At 52.9% G+C, this 18,049-nt stretch overlaps 6 protein-coding genes across 6 annotated transcripts; 3 read left to right on the top strand and 3 right to left on the bottom strand.

Moving 5' to 3' along the window:
• Positions 1-805: 805 nt before the first annotated feature.
• A1O1_09145 (uncharacterized protein) lies at positions 806-2,704 on the bottom strand (the record flags this gene model as incomplete). The annotated part of the gene is made up of 1 exon (XM_007730001.1): positions 806-2,704. The coding sequence occupies one exon, from the start codon at positions 2,702-2,704 to the stop codon at positions 806-808; it is 1,899 nt and encodes a 632-aa protein (XP_007728191.1).
• A 732-nt stretch (positions 2,705-3,436) lies between these two features.
• A1O1_09144 (peptidyl-prolyl cis-trans isomerase-like 1) lies at positions 3,437-3,985 on the top strand (the record flags this gene model as incomplete). The annotated part of the gene is made up of 2 exons (XM_007730000.1): positions 3,437-3,469; positions 3,536-3,985. The coding sequence occupies 2 exons, from the start codon at positions 3,437-3,439 to the stop codon at positions 3,983-3,985; spliced, it is 483 nt and encodes a 160-aa protein (XP_007728190.1).
• Positions 3,986-6,327: 2,342 nt separating this feature from the next.
• A1O1_09143 (uncharacterized protein) lies at positions 6,328-8,712 on the top strand (the record flags this gene model as incomplete). The annotated part of the gene is made up of 1 exon (XM_007729999.1): positions 6,328-8,712. The coding sequence occupies one exon, from the start codon at positions 6,328-6,330 to the stop codon at positions 8,710-8,712; it is 2,385 nt and encodes a 794-aa protein (XP_007728189.1).
• Positions 8,713-9,637: 925 nt separating this feature from the next.
• On the bottom strand, positions 9,638-13,095 carry A1O1_09142 (uncharacterized protein; the record flags this gene model as incomplete). Its single annotated transcript, XM_007729998.1, has 2 exons — positions 9,638-12,682; positions 12,754-13,095. 2 exons carry the CDS (start codon positions 13,093-13,095, stop codon positions 9,638-9,640), a joined length of 3,387 nt encoding a protein of 1,128 aa, XP_007728188.1.
• Positions 13,096-13,633: 538 nt separating this feature from the next.
• A1O1_09141 (uncharacterized protein) lies at positions 13,634-15,445 on the bottom strand (the record flags this gene model as incomplete). Its single annotated transcript, XM_007729997.1, has 1 exon — positions 13,634-15,445. One exon carries the CDS (start codon positions 15,443-15,445, stop codon positions 13,634-13,636), a length of 1,812 nt encoding a protein of 603 aa, XP_007728187.1.
• A 1,689-nt stretch (positions 15,446-17,134) lies between these two features.
• A1O1_09140 (uncharacterized protein) lies at positions 17,135-17,947 on the top strand (the record flags this gene model as incomplete). The annotated part of the gene is made up of 3 exons (XM_007729996.1): positions 17,135-17,203; positions 17,257-17,427; positions 17,531-17,947. 3 exons carry the CDS (start codon positions 17,135-17,137, stop codon positions 17,945-17,947), a joined length of 657 nt encoding a protein of 218 aa, XP_007728186.1.
• Positions 17,948-18,049: the final 102 nt, after the last annotated feature.

The raw sequence follows: 18,049 nt of genomic DNA, 5'->3' as shown, positions 1-18,049 counted from the left end.
TGAGGATCTGTGAGGCAGCTAGCTAGCTGTACGAAACAAAGATACTTGGATCGACAGACGCAGAACATTGAGCTATATATATTATATGTCACGGATTCGGGAGATGATGTTCAGATCCCGTCGTTTTCTTTCATCACTTGGAAGAGGATGGACTGGAGGATAGGATGTAATGGATTGGAATGCAATGGGCTGGCAACTCAGAGCTATAGGTACAATCATGACATGATTTGCTTTGTTTCTGATATCCTTGTATACTCTACTACACTATATTACGATGATTTACTGCTTCCTCCACTCCACATGAATTAGAAGAAACCGACTCTATAATGCAATATAGCAACACATACTCATACATATACAAATAGAGAGAGAGAGAGAGAGCGGGAGGCGCCTCGAGAGACCTTGGGAACGGGAATCTTAAAACAAACAAATACGGCTTACTGCTCGGCATGCTATGCAAAACAACAAGGATAGGCACAAAAAGAAACCCAGATACGAGCGTCCAAGGGAAACCGAGAAAGAGAAAGAGAAAGATATAACAAGACCAAGACAGGAGAACGGAAAGAGTCTTGGGATCGACTCCGTCGTGGGAGCGGCAGAAGGGTTTGCTATCGAACCTCAGAAAACTTGTATATTCCACACACACATGACCCTCTGATTCGCATGGACGTTCGTGTAGGCAGGGGCCGGCCCTCCTTTCAGCACTTCAGCACTTCAGCACAGCAGCACAGTGGTGGTGGTAGCAGTGACAGCTCCAGCATCCATTTTTCGAGATACGGTTCCCATATCCAAGATCCGATCTCAACTATCTCAAGTCATTGCTGCCGCTGCCGCTGCCGCTGTCGTCACCGTCGTCGTCGCTGTCATCGCTACTGCTGCTACTACTCCCACTCCCATTGCGGTGCACTGCTCTGGCATGGTTGGTACCACCAGATCGAGTCACCTCGGAGGGATTTCGTCTCTGCCTCCTCCGACCACGACCACGACCACGTCCGCGTTCTACTGGAGGATTGCGCGTATGGTTCTTCTGATTCGGAAGGTGTTGCAAGGACATTGCGTTTTGAGAATAGACGCCTCCTATGCCAGAATAGTTTCGAGGCGTATTGTCGTTCTCGTCGCCGTAAAAATAGCCGTCCTGTTCCAAGGTATCGTGGTCACGAGGATAGTCGTACTCGCGTTCCCGGTCCGTTTCGTACTGCGAGTAGTAATGTCGAGGAGCACTGTCACTGTAGCCGCCGCCGCCTCGGATCCCTGTCAGACCATGGCCATTGCCATTGTTGGGATCCGCCACGGCTGCGAGTCTCTCTTCTTTCCGCTTACTGGCTTCTTCCTGTGCAATCATCCATTTTTCACTGACTTCCCACCGCCAGCCGTCGCCTGTGGTGTTGCATACTGGCAGCCACCACAGATACGGCTGTGGGCCAAAGAGATGAGTCAAGTTCCGGCGCCAGCCCAAGTCGAAAGCGTTGGGCAGTGTTTCGGAGTCTCGATCATCGAGGTATTCGGCATACCGAGTTCTTTCTCGTTCGGCTTCCATGTTGGAGTAAGTCCGCCGCAGGGCTTGAAGGGCTGGTGTTTCATGATTTCGCTGCTCACCGCCACCACTGTTATAATGATGATCGTCGATATAGGCGTCAGAATGCTGCTGAGGATGACGGATGGTGTTATAGGCACTCGGCACAGGCGAAGTGTGTTCTTCGCCTTCTTCGAATCGTGAAGCACCGGGGACAGCGTTGGCATGGAACTCGAGAATCTGCTCGCCAGCGCGTTGTAGTCTCTCGGCGACTCCTTCAGCACTACCTCTGTGAGAATTCAACCGTTGCTCCTGTCGATTGCGCTCCACGCGCTTCCTGACGCCGCTGAGATACCTCGTCTTCTCGAGTTTCTCGATCGTGGTCTGTCCTTTGACGCAGAGGTAGATATGCCAGCCCGTGAACCCGGTCAGCACCAAACCCATGATTCCGGCGATGACAGCCAGAAGAATAATGTTCACGGGCGCCAGGTCATCCAAATATCCACTCTCCTCGAACAGTTCCTTCCACATCCACCAGGCCGAACTGGCGAAACAGGCCCAGCTGAAGAGCGATATGTAGATCAGAAACAACACGAAGGCCTTGTAGTTGTGCAGTCCGACGCAGGTGGATAGCCACGGACAGTGGTGGTCCATCTTCAACACGCATCGGCCGCAGGTCGAGCAGTGATGCGTCCGGTCTGGCTTCGGGGTATGGCATTTCTTGCAGTACCTGGGCGCTCCGGTCGACGACACGGTGATGGGTTGCACATCACTCAAGTCGGTCGCGGAGGGCTCGGTGGTCGGGAGGATGGAATAGGTTCCCTGTGCCAGTGTTTGTCCTTTTCTCCCTCCCTTTTTTCTCCATGCGCCCCTTGACGAGGAGGGTTGCGTCGGTGATCCAGGGTCCGTAAAGACCGCAACGGTATATGACAGATTCGCCAGGCCGTAGAGCAGAATCCCGAGCGCGCAAATGCCCTCGATCAGCCACCACACATGTCTGGACCGGCTTTTTCCAAAGCCTATTGATGCCACTACCCACACCGCCCATGTTGACAGACTGTAGACGAACGCGAGGGGGAAATAGGTGGCGACCGCACAGCATCCACGTTCACATTTTCGGGCGCATGACCGTAAGCGCCGGTTGGAGGGCGTCGGCGGAGGAGAAGACGAGGGTGTCGAGTATGAAGGCATTAAGGACGGCGAGGACGACGGAGAGGAGGATGAGGATTCGACGCAACCGTCTGAAGGAAGTGCAAGAGAATGTGATGCTCAGTCAGGAGCTTGTGTCCAGCAGTCGGTCATCTTGAGGGGGGTGCGGACATGGCTGCGCGTAACGCCCGGAGAATGAGAGACTGCCAAATGATCGCAAAGAGAACGAGAGAATGAATGTCCTTCCCTAAAGTTCTGGCAATATTTCTACTTGTGTCAAGGTGGTAGTAATGTAGGTAGGCAAGGCTGTTGACCCAGATCAGTCTTTTGGAACGCGGGTCGAGGATCCTATATGCTTAGGTAGTTACGTAGTACGTACTGCAAACGATCTGATTACTAGGCTGTCTCTCAAGCCTCCTAAGCCTTGCTTTTCTTGATTAAGACATACGTACTACGCACCAACAAGCCGTACCTGGTGTCACAGGACCGATCACAATCTGCAATGGATTGTCACTTATATAACTACAATGCACGCATGAAAGCTCACGCCTACCCGGTGGTCGACAGTGACAGTGACAGTGGATTCTATACTACAGGTACGGGTACTAGTAATAGTGTACTGGACCGGTGGAAAAGTACAGTGGGGTTGTGCAGCCTGATCTGCTTTTGAGCATCGAGTCTTCCATAAACCAACTTGAGGGAGGGAGACTTGTCCATTCTTCCATGATTCCCCCACAAAGAACCACTGGCAGCCAGGTACGAGCCGACATCAAAATGGCCACAGACGTCGTCCTCGAGACGACCATGGTATGAAACCTCACCATATATCCTGTGTGTGTCTGTGCGTGTTCCCATGCTCATCACCTTTTCTAGGGCGCTATCACAGTCGAGCTCTACAAGGACCACGCCCCGAAAACCTGCAAAAACTTCTCGACCCTGGCGCAGCGAGGGTATTATGACAATGTGATTTTCCACCGCATCATCCCGAATTTCATGGTCCAAACCGGTGATCCCACTGGGACAGGGCGCGGCGGTTCCAGCATCTACGGAGAGAAATTCGCCGACGAGATCCATCCCGCGCTGAAGCACACCGGTGCTGGGGTGCTGAGCATGGCCAATAGCGGGAAAGACACCAACGGCAGTCAATTCTTCATTACTTTGGCCCCTACCCCGTGGTTGGATGGAAAACATACAATATTCGGGCGCGTCAAGAGTGGGATGAAGGTCGTGCAGAGGATGGGTCTGGTCAAGACCAACAGTGAGGATCGACCTTTGGAAGAAGTCAAGATAATCCGTGCGAGAGTGGTTGAAGGTACGGAGTAAGAGTGATGGTCTTGCTCTTGCATCGACGATGATGACGCGCAGCTTGTCTGAGGACGAGGACCTGGACCTGAGGCGTGGTGATATCTGCGAGCAGACTGCCACGGACTGGAACCTCGAACCCCGAACAGCCCCGTCTCAGTCTCTTGGACGGAAGCTCCCAGAAGTCCCGCAGCTGGAGAGATAAGGCACGAAGAGTCTAAGCCGTCGAGTTGGTTGCCAAATCCTTCTCTCGGTTGGCCGAAACGACTGGTCGGTGGCCTTTGTCATCATATCGGAAGCTATGGACGCGCTCCAAGCCCTACTCCAAGTACCCTTCCGCTGTGGCCGTTGTCACTATCACGGCCCTCCAGAGGACCGCGATCTACATGGTGATATATGGTCACGCCGGCTCTGCTCGCATTGATCTATCATCCAGCGTCAAGCGTGAAGGGCCATGGGAGGCATACTATGAAGCCCACTCAGAGAAAGGCTTCGAAGACGCAACCGGCCTCGACGCCTATGCACATCTTCCCATGGGCAGATTACAGGCATCGGGGTTTTCTGACTCTGCCAAATCAACACTGGCAAGTGTCTCTGCGACCGTTATCACCCATTCACTGCGAAAACCCAGGCTGGGGAGGAAGAGGTGTCTGCATGGTACCATTCCCCCTGACTCAGGCAGGCAGAACCTCGAAAAGGGTCGTCTTCTAGCTGACATTTCGCAAATCTCAACCTTCCACTTGTGCTTTAAGCCCAACCTGACATTGTTTTCTCGATATGGCTTTTCGGTCGTCGATGCAGGGGCCTGCGTCGTTCTCCTTTGTGATTTGACCCAAGCGAGAGCACCCAGCACGTCCTGACCGTACAGCATTGGATTGTGATCTCCAAGGGCGCTTAGCTCTCGTGCGGGCCCCTCTGATTGCGACATGTTTCATTATATCGCTCTCCGATCTAAAGGGGCAGTCTTCTCTCTGGGAACGACTAGATCCAAGAATAGATTGTGCCCCTATACAGCCTCGTCTATCAGTCAAGCCTCGTCTCGTCCGAGGCGCTCCAGTGATCTAGGGGATGTTTTCATGCAGTATCTATCTCACCGTGCTATTGCTCGCCATGCCTCATCTGAGTGGGAGGCAATCTTAGTCAAGCTCAGAATGCTGTGAGATATAAAGCCTTTTTGCAGGTGTACCTTACGTCTCCATCGTGAGCCGACAGCTTGATCGACACTGGGCTTATTCAGGCATTCTGTAGCATTCGAAGCATCAAGAGGTCTGAGAAACCGTCAAATACACGTGGCGTATGTATGTTCCTTGTGGTTTGCTCAGTATGCCCGTCGAAGGCTGCTGGATGCTGTGCAGAAAGGGGCCGATCGTCCGGGAGAGGAACCTGGGGTTTGTGACTGGGAGGAGACCCTTGACCCTCGTGAAGGTGCGAGGTGCCAGTGGTTGGTTGGAATGGAGGTGAAGCTAGAGATGTAGCTTGCAGCTTGCAGCTTGTCACACTTGGGCGGCAAAGACGGCGACCTGCGATTTGCTCAAGGCGCAGGCAACGACCTTCCACTCCGAGTCTCTTCTACTGCACCGTCTCTCACCATCACCAATCATTCCTTCTACTCTGTGACTTGCTCTCAACTAGGACTCGGTCCGCTCCAGGTTCCACTGCTCTCACTAACACTGCAGTCCAGCATGTCGCCCTTGGCCTCGCTCGAGATACATGCAACCAATGTAAACCCTCGTCGAAGCGCTGGCTCTATCGTTCAGGTGCTGCAACCTGTGAGATGGAGGACCCTTTGTCGAACACACTGAGCCCATGGCCTCGTCACTCTCGCTGCCCTCGACCGGGAGCTTCTCAGGTTTGTCCTCTATCCGCCGATATCACGGTGAGTAGCGGGATATGCTGTCCCTACACCCGCGCGCATTGTTTTCATCACCAGCTATCCTTCGCTTTCCTGCGAACTACTTGTCCTCCCTCGCATGACTCGGGTGTATATCGTGCTTTTCGGCCCCTCCCCCCTCCTTTACAACCAAAAGACGTCGTATCTGCGATCCTACGTTTCCTACATTCGCTACCTTGACATTCAGTCCTTCGAGAGAGCAGGCTTTCTCACTCCAATCCGTCGCGAAAAGTGCAAATCTTCTACGCTGGCCATTGAGTGGTCGCGAAACACATGACCATTCGGCGACAACACCATTTACATCCACTAGATTCGGTCGAAGCAACAGCGGGTCTGCGCTCGACCAGAAACACGACCTTCTGCGGGACATCTGCCTGGAAGTGCGAAGACAACCGGCTATCTGTTTATCCTGCACCCGTGTACGCCGTTGACAGAAGATCTCCCAGCCCTCAGATTTGGCCCAAGCATGAATATGCCTTTATCGTCGACGGAAGCTTTGAGTCGGTTAGCTGGCAGAGACGGAGGAACATGGTTAGCGATAGAGGAATCGATGGAAGAGTTGGTGAAGAGAGTGAACATTCCCATTAACAGCACTACACCTCCGCCTCTTCAGGATGCGATCCGGCAAGACCCTTTCCACGCTGCGGGAAAGTATGGTCTTTTGTTCGTCTATGTGGGCATCATCCTCGTGGTTGTGTCGACGTTAATGCGCATGTATTATTACTGGGGCGACAAGATCCGGACTGCTCTGTACAAAGAGGAATATATCAATTCGGCATCTGCTACGAGCCCGCCAGGATTCTCGCCACAGCAAGGCTACTACCCAGGATATCACGGTTATGTCGACAACGAATTACCGAGTGCCAACACGGAGGGCTCGACGAGGCATTTCTTCCCGGCCAACGGACCGTTGACAATGGAGAAGCCCAAGCAACAAGCAGCTATGTCCGCAATTGCACCCCTCAACAACACAATTGCCTTGTTCAGATGGATTTTCTACCGACCGGTCCCCGCCCTTCGGATACGAAGATACACGTTCACATTCCCGGCTCTAGGAGTTCTCGTGATCATAACTATCTCTCTGACTGCCTCAGTACTGTACTGCTTCTTACCGAAACCATTGTTCTACGCCTCGATGGCCTATGGATCACCCCCTCTGGCGGTTCGAGCGGGAATGATGTCCGTCTCCCTGCTACCCTGGGTTGTCGTCTTGGCTACCAAAGCAAACCCCATCTCATTTTTGACAGGAATTGGGCACGAGCGACTGATCGTTCTTCATCGGTGGACGGCTTATCTCTGCACAGCCCTTGCAATCATCCATGCCGTCCCATACTGGTACCAGTCTGTATCGGATCCTGATGGCTTTGCGACGTTCAAGCTGTATTTCCGCCAGCGATACTACATCTTCACCACTGGCATTGCGGCTATCGCACCCCTGCTCTTCCTCACCCTCCATTCACTTCCATTTCTTCGAGCAAGGATGTACGAACTTTTTGTCCTTCTCCACATCCCCGTCGCGTGGGCCTTCATTGGTCTACTTTTCTGGCATTGCCACAACTATCTTACCTCCTGGGCATATCTTTACTCAACAGTGGTGTTGATGGCCGTCTCCCTGTTCGCCCGTCTCTTCTTCGTGAACTGGATGAATCCTCTGCGGGCCTCATGGCTCATTGGAGAAGAGTCTGCCGTTACAATTTTGCCTGAAAACGCCATCAAGGTCACAATTCCGACGCAGAAGAGATGGCGCCCGGGCCAGTATGTGTACTTGAGAATGCCCGGTATCGCTGTGCTGGAGAATCACCCCTTCACGATTGCCTCTCTGTGCAGTCAGGATTTCCCCTCCGAATATGGCGAACAATACAGAGACATGACCTTAGTGTTCAGACCATTCAGCGGTTTCACTCGCAAGGTCCTCGACACCTGCCTCAAGAAAGGTCCTTACAAGACATACCGTGCTTTCATCGAGGGACCATATGGAGGCATGCAGCGACAAATGGCCTCATTCGATCAAGTGGTCTTTTTCGCCGGAGGAAGTGGCATCACTGCCATCGCAAGCCAGCTCCTCGACTTGATCAAGCGCATGCGCGACGGCAAGGCCACCACCTCGAAAGTCCACGTCGTTTGGGCAATGAAGCGGCCAGATATTATGGAGTGGTTCAAAGAGGAGCTACGAATCTGTAGAGAATGTGCTCCGCCCGGATCAGTCCAATGCCACTTCTTCATCACCGCAGCAAGGCGCCATGTCCCCGTACCAGTGCCTGCACCCAGAGAACACCGGCTCAGTGGGATCCGTGATAAAGTAACCGACGCAATCCACAGTGTCGGAGCCGGAAGCAGACGCAACTCGGCGATGGCAATGGAGCCCGAGTCGGAACTCAAGCGAGAGTGTGATGATACCATCACCGCCCTGCCACAGGCATACCTCGCACCGCCACGCCATCCTACAGCACCTCTTGGTGCGAACCCTAATGAGACATACTACCCGCCGCCTCCGCCCAAGGAGCATCGCGTGTCAACTCTATCCCAAGCCCAAATCGACGCCACCCGCACCTTTGATTTCGGCTTCCCACAGACCCCGACCAAGTTCCAGAAGAACTTGATGCGCTTCGCCTTCCTCCCCACCAACGTCACTTCACAGCGTCGAGACGGCTGGCGGACGGAATACGGACGCCCTGACATTCCTTACATGCTCAAAGGGCTGAGTAAGGAGTTTGGTCGACGCACCTGCGTCTATGTCTGTGGCCCGCCGGAGATGAGAACAGATGTCTCGAACACGGTTGCGAAGCTTCAGAGCGAGGTCTGGAGCGATAGTGGGAAGGATGAGATCTTTCTTCACGCCGAAAATTATGCCCTTTAGAAACGACACTCGGGAAGGCAGTGGGTCACACGCAGTTGTCGGCGGCCTCGAGTCTTGGGTCTGGAGACTCAGTATCGTCTATGTTGAAGTCCAGGGTCTCCCGCAGTGTCCGTTTGTGGATGTTCAGGGATTGCACAGCATGAGGGTCAGTTGTGGTGCACATATACCAATATTAATGTTGTATCAGGAGAACAGCAGGCCATGGCTTACGATGGGGGCACTTTCCGACGGGGGCGGACGAAGATTATCCGCCTATCTCAGCGTCTGTCTACGCTCGCTGATTCTATCATTCCCTATCTGTCATTCTCCCTCTTGATCTTCAGCTGTTGACTGCGCCTGATGGAGCATTTCTCAATACCCTGTCCCTTGCTTATATGTCGTGTGAGGTGATCAAGCCTAGGAAGCAGCAGGCGAGAGGGGAAAGGGAGAAAGGGAGAAAGGGAGAAAGGAGCAGGGAGAGAATGATCCCAAGAACTGAAAGCTTTTTCTCCGAGAAGATGATGGGAAGGTACTATTAGGTACCGTAGCTTCCCAGCGGTAGCACCATTGGATATCACTACGAATCTATAATAATAGAGAAAATCGAAAATCGAAAATCGAAATGACTCGTTCTTCAAACGAGGTTGTTGAATCTCCCCCTAGTCGACACATCGACCAGAAGAGGTACTTAGGCATTCTCTTTCATTCCCTTGGATCTGTGTCTCACAGGCCTGGACCAAGGCACCGGGCTACTCCCCATATCAATGCAGAGAGGTGAAAAGGTAAAAATAGACAGCTAGCAAGACTGGATACAGAAGCACGCATGCCAGTGGGTTCTGCTGGTATTGATATTGGCTGGACTAGTAGTAGTCAATCTTGCGCCATGCCATGGCTCGCACATAAGTGTCGACAAAACTCAACACGGGGCCTATCGAAACTCGAGAGTTCACTCACAGCACTCCCATATCCCCAAACGCCCAATACTCTCGCCGGAATTACGCACGATACAGAGCCTTCTTTGTCTCTTCCTCTGTCTCTGCCTCTCTGGATCCTTGTTCTTGTCTTTGTCCTTGTCCTTGGTGTCTATGTTCGACGTCCCCTTCCCGAGGGAGATCGCACCTTCAGCAATCCAGCCCTCAATCACCCGTTGCGCCCATACAGCGCCGATAGCGGTCCCTCGGCCTTCGGACAGATTGTAGCCTCCCGAGGTGACGAATCCGATGAGATCCTCGACATCGGGACATGGCGGATGTTTCGTCCACTGGGTCTGCGTGCCGGAAGGGTTGGGGACCATCAAATCGGCCAGTTCGGTGCGGAAATTTGGGATAGGCGTGTCTGTCGGGTCGAGGTACGGGTTGCGTCCAACGTCGGTATCGCTGGGAAGCTGTTCGGGGCCTGCTGCTGCCTTATGCTTGTCTTTGTCTTTGTTGTCGTTGGCGTTGGCGTTGGCGTTGCCTTTTCCGCTTGTTGGCCCTTGTTGCCCTCGTCCTTGTCCTTTCAGTTTACGTCCTTGAGGGGGCCTCTCCTTGGGGATTTCTCCGTCGCCACGTCCAAAGGCGCTGTCTGGCCCGAACTTTGCGATGATTTCTGCAGGCGCGTCTTTCGGGAGGACGTTGATCTTTGCGAGCGATTCGCGCGGATCTGCGTGCTGCTGGCGCGGCAGGTTGAATCGATTGGTCTTTTGCTTCTTGAGCCGGTGGGCGCCGCTGGCATTTGGCACACCATGCTGGGAGGAGGAAGGGTCTAATGCAAGCCAGCGCTCGCGAAGGCTAGCAGAAGACATGCTGGACGAGGACGAGTCTGTGGTGCTGGGTACTGGAGGCCGCTGGGCAGGTGGTGGCACGGAAGACCAACTGGGTGGTTGGGTCGGCGGTGTCGCTTCGCTTGATTGATGTACGGATGATGCGATTTTCTGGGTAGGAGGAGCTGACGGGAGTCGGTATATGCGAGCGGCGGGACTCGGGGTCCCTTTATCCAGCAGCGTGATGCGAACGGTCATCAGAGTGGGCGTGGATGGGAGCTGGACACCCGACACGGTTTTGAGGAGCGCCAAAGCTGCCGACGGCGATAGCTGGGTATAGTTGATTTCCGCGGGAATGCTGGCAGCTCGGGCTTCATCCTCGCTTTCGGGGCTGGAAGTGTTGCGTCGTCGAGATGCTTCTTCCTTACTCGCCTCGGCTGCGGCCTGTGCTGCTTTTCGTTGTCTCTGCGTAAGCAATGGCTTTACTGTTTTCGCCATTGACATGTCCTTTGTCGTTGATATTTCCGCCACGTCGTCGGTTGACGTATTGCCCTTTTTGCCCTCAAACAGATATTCCCAGTCACAGGCCCAGCCTCTACCTACCTCGCCAGTCTTGCCTGGCCCTAGGTCAAGCTTGTCCCATGCGATCCTGTGCTTTGGAGGTCTGCGAATCCACTCGTCGAACCTCTTCTCGCTTTGCGTTCGCTCCCATGCTTTCCCTGCATCAGTGCCTGGCAGATCTCCAGGGAACCATGGCGCTTTGTTTTCGAATGCCAATTGTTGCTTTTCGTGCAGTCCTCCAAACCGCGGCGTCCCTCCTGCGGTCAGAGGATAGTACATCAGAGAACGCCATACCGCATCCACACAAGACCAGGGCAGAAGGATAGTCCACGTTCCCTGCAGGTTGCTGCCTTTGCGGCCCGACACATCTTCTGCTCTTGAGGCGAGAAGCATCACGGGTATGCGTGGATCTTTGGGCGTGGTCGCTGGTGCGTGACCGGGCGGCGCAAGTGCCTTACGACGATTGATCGCTTTCTGTGATGGCAGTGAATTGCTCACCATCCAGCGTTCTTTATGTGACATCAATCTGGAGCTGGACAATTCCTTGTCGGCCGGCCAGGAGACCAAGATTTCGTTCAACTGATTCGTGTCAGATTCTTTTGGCAACTGGATTCGCTTGGGCGGATGGCTGAGCCGGGGGTCGACGATATCAAATGACAGGATAGCATTCTGCGGTAGTATCCCTGGATTGTTGAGCCCCGCCAGAGAAGTCCAGAGAGTCGCCATCAAATCGCTGGTCTCATCGGATCCGTTGAATGGGCGCAATACACCCAGCAACGACTCTGTTGATCCAGGTCCTTGGATTTCCAGGCTCCCAATCTCGAAGCGAAGATCCTCGACCAACACTTGTGGTCTTTGTGATTTAGCGGCTTTCAATAACTGCTGCCAGAACTGTTGACAGGCGGAGGGATGAAGACGTATCAAGAGCAGCTGATCGAGTCTGACCTTTTGCTTTTTGATGATTTGAGGCTCCGAGGGGCCTGTCTGGTCACTCGTGTCGACCTCCATCACATCATCAGCATTTGGTGCATGGGCGGCGCGCTCCTTCTCCTTAGGTTGGATGCACCATATCACTGTGACCGGACTAACAGGTCTTCTCTCGCCTTCTTGTTCATACACCCAGCCCTCTGCAAACCTTGTCCCTGACTTCCACTTCTTTTGCAAGGACGCTGAGAGGCCCTGCGCTTTGAAGCCCAGTGCGGCAAGCAGGTTATCCAATGCATGCTCCGTTCCTCGACAGGCCACGGTAGACATGTAGCTGGTATCCCAGGCTATACATCCACGACTTCCTGCAGCACGATGACTGGGCCTATAGCTCTTTTCCGTTGGACTTAACGGAATTGCCATCCTCCACAAGGGTTTCGTGGGACGGGTCATGTGAGCCCGTTTCGTGTGCCATAGGTGAGTCGGTAGCCATGTTTTATTGACCTGTCTCTTCTTGTATTTCGTAGTAGCATTGGGTGGCTCGGCCAGAATATTTTTCTTCAACCGGGGTACTCGGGAGATCACGACGTGGTTTTCCGGATCCGCCTGCTTCGCATTGGCTTTGGCTTCTCTTTTCTTTTGACGCACAGTTTTGGTCTTCTGAGAGATTTTGCGAATGGCTTTTGCCGTTTCGAGGCGTATTCTCATTTTCCGAGACGGTGTTCGCGTCCGTTTAGTCACCGTTGGAGTATTGTCATCTTTCATCTGCACCCATCCTGGTCAGCGCTGTCAGCACACAGGCACCATCCTTCTCCGCAGAGAATAAGTAGACCGACCTCGCGTTCTGCCCTTTTCCGTAGCCGTCGGGGCACCTTTTTAGCATTGTGGCTGGCAGTCCTTCTTCTCATATGCCTCGGTACTTGTTGGAACGCTCTTGTTGTCAAGCTCTTCCGGGCCTTCTGCATGCTCCTTTCCAACGACCCAATTTCGAATTCTCTGGCTTTGATGAACGAGGCCACGTTGAGTTCACCGTTGGCCGCGAGGGCCGCCGCTGCTGGCTGGACAGGAATGTTTCGAGCATCTTGATTCTTCTGTCGCTTTCGGGCGTTGGCCGACTGCCCTGGTCTATCGAAAGCGAACTTGCGCTTTTGACCGGCCGCCTGGGTAGACGGGGCCATGTCTGTGGCCGTTCTGAGTCGTGCTGTCCTGCAGTGGACGGACGCGTTTTGGGTGCGGTGAGTGTCCGTGTACGAATTTGGGTCGCGGCGCAGACAGACAAATTTCCATTGATGTCATTCCTTGGCAGAGGAAAAGGGGGACGCAGCCTTGTCATACTTCGCAGTACTATTCTAGAGGAGCGACAACATGCCTCGAGGCGGGAGTTGTTATCGGTTATTAACTTGACCGAACTAAATAGCTCGCCGGTAGACGACTTCCCCTGTCTCCCTCTATACCAAGACCACCTCGCCCTCGATTGAGCGAAGTGCCAAATTTCTCCATCCGAGGCTTTTGGATCAAGACAGAAATGAGATGCGGTCAAGCGACCACGAAATACTACTACAACGGCACATGCCTCCCGTGTGGTCAAACAGTCGCAATCCCGACCAGTGACCGTCTTTGGCTTCGTTCCCTGTGCGCACAGCCTCTGGATGCTGCTAGGCAATACATGTGGACAGGCACGAAGCTGCCTTCTGAGCATCATCAAAAATCTGTCCCTCACTGTATCTGGCCAAGATAGGTATCCAGGGTCAACATTCGCGGTAGTTTGATGGCATGTGGAGAGCTGAGAGCAGTCTTCTCCGACTTGATTGCAACATGTTCTTGTATTCCATGTCTGATCCCCGGTATTTGCAGATGCGTAGACAGACTGTCGCCTCCAGTGCCTCTGCAACGGGTTGACAGGGTTGTTGAGTCTTGTATCCACTGATATGTGCTCGGCGAGCTCATCATTGGGAGATTGCCACTTTCCAGAGGTGGGCTTTCCGATGGGGATCTGGAATCTAAAGGGTCAATCCTATCGTGGTGATTGAATGCTTCCCTCCAGCTCGTCTTCCAGACTTCGCTCAATGGTTCAGACCAGAAAAATTGACGCATAGCAGTTTCTACAGACTCCCATGAGCGAGCATCCTCAATCTTTGAGAAGAAGCTGTGGCTTAACCACAAGCCTTCACCCGACAGAGCATGGTCAGTTCTCCAGGAGGTAATCACAATCATCCAGATCCATATTAGACATTGTCTTTCTTCGGGAGTCCAACCTCGGGTGAAAGGAAGTGACCTGGTTAGCTCCTGGCGTGAGCCACGGTATGAAGCGAGTTTGGTATGAGAGTCACCCTGACTGTCCATATTGAAACTGTAGAGGATAATTGCAAGGCATATGTTCTTCTCCAAACTATGTTCGGTGGCTGCTGCCGATTGAAGGCAAGAGCATGCGTCGAAGATATCCGGATAGTCTTGATCTCCCGGTATCGGATCCTTCTCCGTTGCTAGTCCCGATGGTGAGGCCTGCGAGCGCATAAATCTGCTCACTCTGGATAGGACCTGGAGGACATCGATACCCAGACTTCCCCGACGCGCTATGGCCGCAAACCCTGGCGGAAGGGTTGCAATCATGGAAAGAACGTTATCCTGGAATGGGAAGTGAGGGTAGATTCGCTGCTTTTTGCGCTTGGCGAGGGGAAAAATGCTTTCGGTGCCGGTCTCGAGCGTCCAGAAGTAGTCGAACTGGATGAGATACGCTTTGACCAGTCCACGCTTTCCAAGATTGTCAAGCCCACCTTTCATGGCGACCATGAGAGCTAGGCCTTTGCGATTTGACATATCATCTTCTTTATACATGACGTCAAGTATTGCCAGTGCAAGGACAGCCACAAGGGTGCCATCGTCAGGAGGACCTTCAAGATCGGCCAGACGATTACGAAGTATTGAAACAGCCTTATGTCGATGAAACCTTACTTCTTGAGACGGTTTCGTGGTGAGATTCTGGTGTTTTTCGAGATACGCTTGAGACAGTGCGATAGCCCCATGAAAGGCGCTGTCGTGAGAGAGGATAACAGGCAAGGCCCAACTCATCGTAGGATTGACCTGATTAACCACTACCAACATCGGTTGATGGAGAGGTGCGAGCACGTTGGTGTAATAGTCGAGAGCACCCACCACACATGGTGTCTGTTGACCGGGAAGAGAGCTGAAAGGATCGACCCGGGTACCGCTGAAACCGATGTTCAGGGGGAAAGGCGCGGAGTGCCACGAAAGACCCGGTAGTGTTGATGGTGACTCCGAGTATGTCTTTACCTTCCGTCTCTGCTCGTCTTTCTGAGTTCTATCCTCCTGCGTAATGCTCGATAAGCCTTCGGAGCCCTCGTCGTGGTGAGGCAAGGCATACCGGGAATGCGTCTTCTGGCGAATCGCAGCTCTATACTTGCTGGAGATATGCGACTTCACCGCTCGACGGTGTGAAGCACTGTGGGTAGGTGTGTTATAGTTCAAGAAGGTGAATCTCTGATGAGAGGTGTGATCGGGATTCTCCATCGGAGCAACTCACTGCTCATTAGCATATTAATTCTGATATAGCTTGTAAGCGTGAGAGTTGACCCGCAACACAACAGGCGTATCGATTTGACGCTACCGGTGCAGAGAGCAATGTCATTCCGCACTATCGATCGAGGGTGGAGGAAACAACCATATCCGCTCCGTGGTGTTAACAGTGCTGCGTTGGAGGTCCCTGAGGGACCTGTTTGAACCAAGTGCTCAGCTTGCATATAGAGGAGCCTCCGTATTATACAGATGGGGTGTAATCTGCTAGAAAAGAACAGATCAAGAACGATGATTAACCCAGGATGCCTCAATGAATCGGATGCAAAGATAGCAGGATACCAGGATAGCACATAAACTAAGACATTTGGATGCGGCGTTGTGATAGACTCAGGTTCAGGATAAGAATGAAGTGCAGAAGGATAAGCTGAGAACGACTAGTAAGACGCGATGACACCGTAGACAGACCGGAAGGAAAAGGAGCGGCTGAAGCAAGTCATGTAGGAGTGTAGACAGTAGGATTAGGAATGATGAATCAGCCGAGGACAGGATAGATGAGATGGGATGCGATGGGATGGGGGTCTGGGGAAGAATAATGTGGATTCGGCGTCAATAGCCTAAAGGGGCTTAGTGTTTGTTTAGAAGGCATAGCGCAGGGATAGACCCCTGCTACTCGCCAATAGTATTGCAAGTTTGATGGGATTACTAGTAGTCACATAGTAGTACCGGCGACCCAGGCAGCTACAAACCCCTCTCTCTCCTTGTAGCACATGGCACACACTGCAGGCAGCAATGGCGGGATGGTTCTCCGGGCAGTTCTGCACCTCCGTGTTCTGCCAGGCGCGAATGACATTCCTGCTGGATGGTAAGTTGGTACGCCTTGAACCTAGATGTCTTGCTTTACTATGATACCTTATCTACGGCAGGATCAAGGTCAACCTACTACTATACCAGGTCGATTCCGCGGCATGAAGACTTTCAGTCACCAGTCTTCCATCTCGGGCCCTTCTTCCAAGCCCTGGTGGCACTTCCAGAACCCAGCAGAGCTACTGTGTCACAAGAATAGACCCTGCCCGCCGTCCTCCGCTGCGTTACCTGCTTATCCAATGCCTGTGTCAGCTCCGAAAGCTTGGGATGGTCAGCCCATGAAGAGGGGAAAGACACGAAGCGAGAAGAGCTGGCCAATAATTGTCCCACGACTGGGTACTTCTGTGTCCCGCGAACAAGCAACACGCCTGTGACCCTTAAGGTGCTGACAAGCGAAGACTAAGATGGGACTTCTATCCTCTTCTGGAAGTCCAACGAGGTTATCTAATTGGACAGACATCAAGTACAACACATTTTGACTTCCTCAACGTCCGGCCAAAGGCACAGTAACATCCTAGCTGGCCGAGAGACCTTGCGACTATTGGCTACAGATCTGTTTATCAAAGCATCTGTCTGGCTTACGCGAAGAGGCTGATCCTCGGAACCATGTGGCACTCACCTTCAAGTTCGGCCAGCCCGCTGGTTCTTTGTACAAAACCTCGACTGGCGACGGTTTTGTGTCTACAAGCCATTGTCAGCACAGAGTCATCGCTCACAAACACCGAAACTTGCCTCCCTTGAGACCGCCTATAGCACCACCTCAGCAGGCAGCGCCGCCTCGTCCATCCGCTCAGTATAGCTTCTCGAAAACAAGAAGTCATGTCGATACGAGCTTCATACTTCAAGGCCGCCATGGACTCCGGATCCTCCCTGTCCAACTCGCCAGATGTAGGTCCTTACTACTCTACTCCTGCTGACTTGCAGCTTACATTATACAATAGCTCGCAAATGAAATGCTTTCCTTCAGCCTTCAAAATCCACTAGAATGGGGCACAAATTGGGGTCCGATTGATCTCGAGGCCTTCACGGAACCATGGGAATGCGACAGGTCTGCTGCCAAATCTGTGACGTCGACTGATTCAGACAATGCAGTCATTCCCGGATCCAAAATAGTATGTTACCGCCCCATATGGACGCAGCAGTTGCTGCCCTACTCACCCAGGCAAGTGTGGCAACCCGTGGCGCTTTGGCTGACCAAGAACCGTATACATTTAGCGTCGAAGAGCCCAGAATCGAGCTTCTCAGCGTGCGTTCCGCGAGAGGAAGGAACGCCATGTTAAAGGCCTGGAGTACCAGCTCGAGACATTGAACGAGAAACACCAAGACCTCCTAGAATCATACACCAAACAATCCGACATTGCTACGAAGCTTAACCAACATGTGGCGCAGCTGCAGACTGAAATCAAGGCGCTGAAGTTGCGCAACGAGCAGGACTTGCTGTTCCACGGTCCTAGCACGCAATCGCTTTCGCCAGAGAGCTTCGACGCCTTTTCATTCACTGCCGCGCCAGATCCCATGCTTTACGATGGCAACGAGGAAGAATTCAGCCAAGCTCAACCCAGTTATATCGGGCCAGAGTCCGAAAGGGTAACAACTCCTCCAATCTTTGAAGATATCTTGCATGTCTCTTGAGACAGCTAGGCAGCAACTTGGGTTTCCTCATTGCACCACGGAAATTGTCAAGATAGACTGACAAGGCCATGATATGCGCGGCGTTGAGACTTACTGCCCTAC

Source organism: Capronia coronata (genome assembly GCF_000585585.1).
Source record: "Capronia coronata CBS 617.96 chromosome Unknown acBCG-supercont1.11, whole genome shotgun sequence".
Lineage (NCBI taxonomy): Eukaryota > Fungi > Ascomycota > Eurotiomycetes > Chaetothyriales > Herpotrichiellaceae > Capronia > Capronia coronata.
The sequence above is the reverse complement of the archived record's forward strand: the minus strand, read 5'-3'. Positions and strand labels throughout refer to the sequence as shown.